Source organism: Sitodiplosis mosellana, unplaced genomic scaffold, assembly GCF_009176505.1.
Source record: "Sitodiplosis mosellana isolate CC-2019 unplaced genomic scaffold, AAFC_SMos_1.0 Smas_scaffold_3, whole genome shotgun sequence".
NCBI lineage: Eukaryota > Metazoa > Arthropoda > Insecta > Diptera > Cecidomyiidae > Sitodiplosis > Sitodiplosis mosellana.
In genome coordinates this window covers 4,192,077-4,196,039 of record NW_022595246.1, presented here as the reverse complement: position 1 = coordinate 4,196,039, position 3,963 = coordinate 4,192,077, and the positions used below count along the sequence as shown (strand labels likewise).

Genomic DNA, 3,963 nt, shown 5'->3' with positions numbered 1-3,963 from the left:
GTATAACCACTACAGTCTACCGCTCTACCAACTGAGCTACCGAAGGCGATGAGAGTTGGGGGACCATTTGTGTATTTGAATCAATGTCCATGGCTAGAGAAGTGAAAGTTGTCACAATTTCAGTCGTAATTACTTGATTTCTTGTGAAAATAACCTTTGAAACAATCAAATCGATCCAATTATTGAAGTTTTTTGATCGTGCTATCCGAATTTTAAAGCTTGACTTTTCAAAAATTCGTTTTATATACAAAACTAAAGCAAATATAACTCAAACAACTGAATAAACAGGCTGCAAATGTGAAATCATAATTTACACAATTCTATTGTTGCACAAGTGTTTTTCGAATGAATTAATTCAACAAAGTAAGATTTTTCCACAGATTCTCATGATTTTAGACAGATGACACATGTGACTTTAACAAAACGTGGATCAATTTCAACTGATGATCTGTTTTTCATACCCCGAATGCCTATCTATTCCAAAAATTGAGAATTTTCCATAAAGAAAGACAAATGAATGGCACCAATTTACCTATGCATTGAGTTGTACCAATGCCAAACAAAGATTCATCTTTATTCGATTTCATAAATTACAGTTTTGTTTCTTCATATTTTTCTTTCATTTTATTTCACTATTTTCATTCAAATCATTCATTCGAACATAAGAAAATTTAAATTTAAATCGCCACGCTGACAGATGATGAACATTTAGAGTACCAAAAAAAAAAACAAAGAAATACGGTATCGAATCGGATGTAGAAACCCGTTACAAAATTGAACAAATTGTGTTTACTTTTCGATTATGGAAATGGATCACAAAATATTCGTTTAGCAAAATGTTTGATGGATTTTTTAAAGTCTTAAACTAATTTCTTCGTTTCGAAGAATGTCTTGAGATGACGCATTTGCCAGAAGCCCATAGCGACTAAAACGATAACTTGAGCCAATGACCACCACAATACTCGTTTGTTTGTGCTCTCGCTCGTTTGACGGAAACGTTCCTCGCGATACTGCAATGGAAGAAAGAAAACGCATTTAATCAATGGTTCTGAGCAAATTCAGGAAAAAATAACGGGGAAAAATGGGAAAATTCGTGTGAAACATACGCGTTGATAGTTTTGTTCTTTGGTGATTTGGTCTACTTGGTTGAGTAATTGACGGATACGGAGTTGCAATTCGGTGAGTTTTTCCTTTTGTGCCACTTGAGCATAGTCAACGGCATGTTCACCAACTTGAATATCAAAGTGGACACGCAATTGGGATCCACTGAACCATTGCGATGTGTTTGAATACAAGCAAATGGTGTGCTCGCCCGGTGTGTGTGATGTGAATGGGAATTTACCTAGAAAAAACCATACGATATTTTTCATCATATATGCCACGCACAACGCACAAGTGTTTTAATTTTGACATACCTTCGGCACTGTACACACGAGACAAGATTTCTTTGTCATCTGGATCTTTCACTTCAACATGCATTCCAATGCCTAGAAAATGAAAAACCATTTAGTCGGTTGCATCGAATAGTGGTTTCTAATCGATTCATTTGATTTTAATGTTGACATTTACCTAAACTTGGTGGTGCAAAGCCGCCTGAGCGTGAATCATACAACTCAATTTTGTAATGTGCTGCATAGAAACGGAATATCAATTAGTTTCAGAATAAAAATCATTTCCCTTTTTATATTCGAATTCAAATGCACTTGAACTTGCAAAGTCAACTTACTTGTAACCATAGTGTCTGAAGGCACTTCTTCGATAAAGCATTTTCGTTCTCCTTCGGCCAAATGGAAGTACAAACCGGTCACACAATTTAGCGTAATACTCAAAATAGCTAACAAATAAAATGGATTTCGATACATTTTGACGGGTGTCTATTGTCTGGACTCGAATTTATTGTAATTAATTTAATTTGGAACGTTAGTTTTGGAGCGCCGACGACTGAGCTCTTCTCATACAGAATCGAATCGATTAGGCAAAAAAATGTTATTGGCGATAGGTTCTACGTTTTCACGACACGTCAACGTCAAATACCATTGTAACATACATACTATAACGACTGGTGTTGCCAGACGCAATATGTCGTTCGTACAAGCGATTGACATAAAGCTCGGTTTACAAGCTAGACAAAGTGTAGTTTTTCACGATTTCGCACATTTTCTCTGTGATGAAACAAAATTTTACGACTTTTATTGTTTTTTGCTGACACTGTTTCCATTACTATTACATACTTATTCAATAATTTCATTGAAAATCAAAAAAAAAAAATTGCGTAATTTCCTCATTTTAACACAAAATTTGAAATTTGCTTCCAATTGGAATGCAAACACCAAAGTAAATTTGACGGTGAACAGCACGGTCATTCACTAACTGTACAGAGCCACAGCTGATTTTCCACGTTCACATCGTATCAGTGTGTTGTGTTGGAAAGTGTACCTGTGTTGGTGATGCATGTGTTCAGTGGTGTAATGAACGTCACCACTACATCAAACATCACAGTTGTAGCATCAACGTTGTATTCAGTGAACGCTGCTGTATCCACTGCCATTGTGTGTTGTTTGAGTATCATAAAAACAAAGTAACTACACAAAGCAGCAGCACCAGAACGCAAAAACGGAATCCAATCAGGGAGTTTCGAAGTGCAAGTAAAAAAAAGCGAATAAAAAAGCAAAATTGTTGTGTATTTCCAATAAATGCGAAAGAAAAGCATTGGCCACTTTTACTTGGTGTGTTTCAGTCGAACGCAAACTATTTGGTCGTAAACAACGACCTGTGTGCACACTACGTATGAAATTGGCTTGAAAAGAAGAAGAAGCACAACACAAAGCGTGCAAAGCAATAAAAATATAAACAAAAATACGTAATATTCCAGTAGATTCGCGTACATTCGATGCGCAGATATTGAATCATCCGCTGTATACTTTGCATCAGTCTGTAATTTTTTTTTGGGTGTTCGCAGGAAAGAGAATAAAATGTGCTTCGCAAGATTTTTATGATTAAAATCGAGTAGATAATCAGAGAGTGAAGTTAAATAAAAAATAATCCTTTGTGTTTGGCTTTTTTCGGACGGAGAGTATTAACTGGTTCAATCTGGTTATCCAGTTCGTGCCTAACTACGCATCAAACAAAAGTTTATCGACAATCGTTCAACTTGATGTAAGTTAATTGCACCGTTTTTATTTTCATCGTATTTTGCTGAAATAATTTCTATGCTCGTTGGCTAGTTTTGTACAGTGAGAAATCGGAGTTTTTTTTCTCTCTCTATTTCGTTGCTATTATTTTGGAGTTTAGGTAATTTTGGTTATTTTGAAAGAGAAATGCTTTACGTAAAGCAAGTAACGGGCAAGTAATTCCGATGTTTTCGTGTAATTTCAAGTATTGCTTGTTGAAATAAATAAATTACCCATTGAATGCAATCAATAGAGCTGTTCCATTACATAATTTAACAAGAGGAAATTGATTTCAATGCGATTCAATTCGACATCTTACGGCAAATCTATTGAAAATTTATTCGTAATTTCAATCGTCGCAATTATTTTCCTCCTCTCGATTGCTCGATTGAGAGAGAATTATCGTCATCACTGTCGTGACTCATTGCATGCGCATCGCTCGCTCGCCAATACAATCTATGACAGAGCAGAAAAAAAAATGTGCGTGTGTATCTACTTGAACGAGACCTAATTCCACATTGAATCAAAACATTGGATGATATGACGAAATGGGACCAAACCATAGTGATGACCTATTTTTCCGTGTGATTTTGGTGCTCATCGATTGCTCCATGCAATTTTTCAACACACGCTATTGCATAGCGGGAATGTGCTCTCACTCTGTGTTGCACAAGTTGAAATAGGTCGAGCGTCGTAAATTCACTATTAGAAGTGTGAATTGGCACGCGAGCGGGACAAAGCCCAATAGAGAGAGAGAGAGAGAGAGAGAGAGAGAGAGAGAGAGAGAGAGAGA

At 36.2% G+C, this 3,963-nt stretch overlaps 2 protein-coding genes across 2 annotated transcripts in view; one reads left to right on the top strand and one right to left on the bottom strand.

Annotated features, from left to right (window-relative positions):
* Positions 1-527: 527 nt before the first annotated feature.
* On the bottom strand, positions 528-2,383 carry LOC129566404 (transmembrane emp24 domain-containing protein eca). The gene is made up of 5 exons (XM_055442290.1): positions 1,727-2,383; positions 1,570-1,629; positions 1,416-1,487; positions 1,107-1,342; positions 528-1,010 (listed from the first exon to the last, which is right to left on the bottom strand). Exons 1-5 carry the CDS (start codon positions 1,860-1,862, stop codon positions 861-863), a joined length of 654 nt encoding a protein of 217 aa, XP_055298265.1. The 5' UTR covers positions 1,863-2,383; the 3' UTR covers positions 528-860.
* A 273-nt stretch (positions 2,384-2,656) lies between these two features.
* LOC129566402 (T-complex protein 11-like protein 2) overlaps positions 2,657-3,963 on the top strand; it is a gene marked incomplete at its 5' end in the record, with an annotated part of 6,173 nt that continues 4,866 nt past the window's right edge. The window contains 1 exon segment of the mRNA XM_055442289.1: positions 2,657-3,156.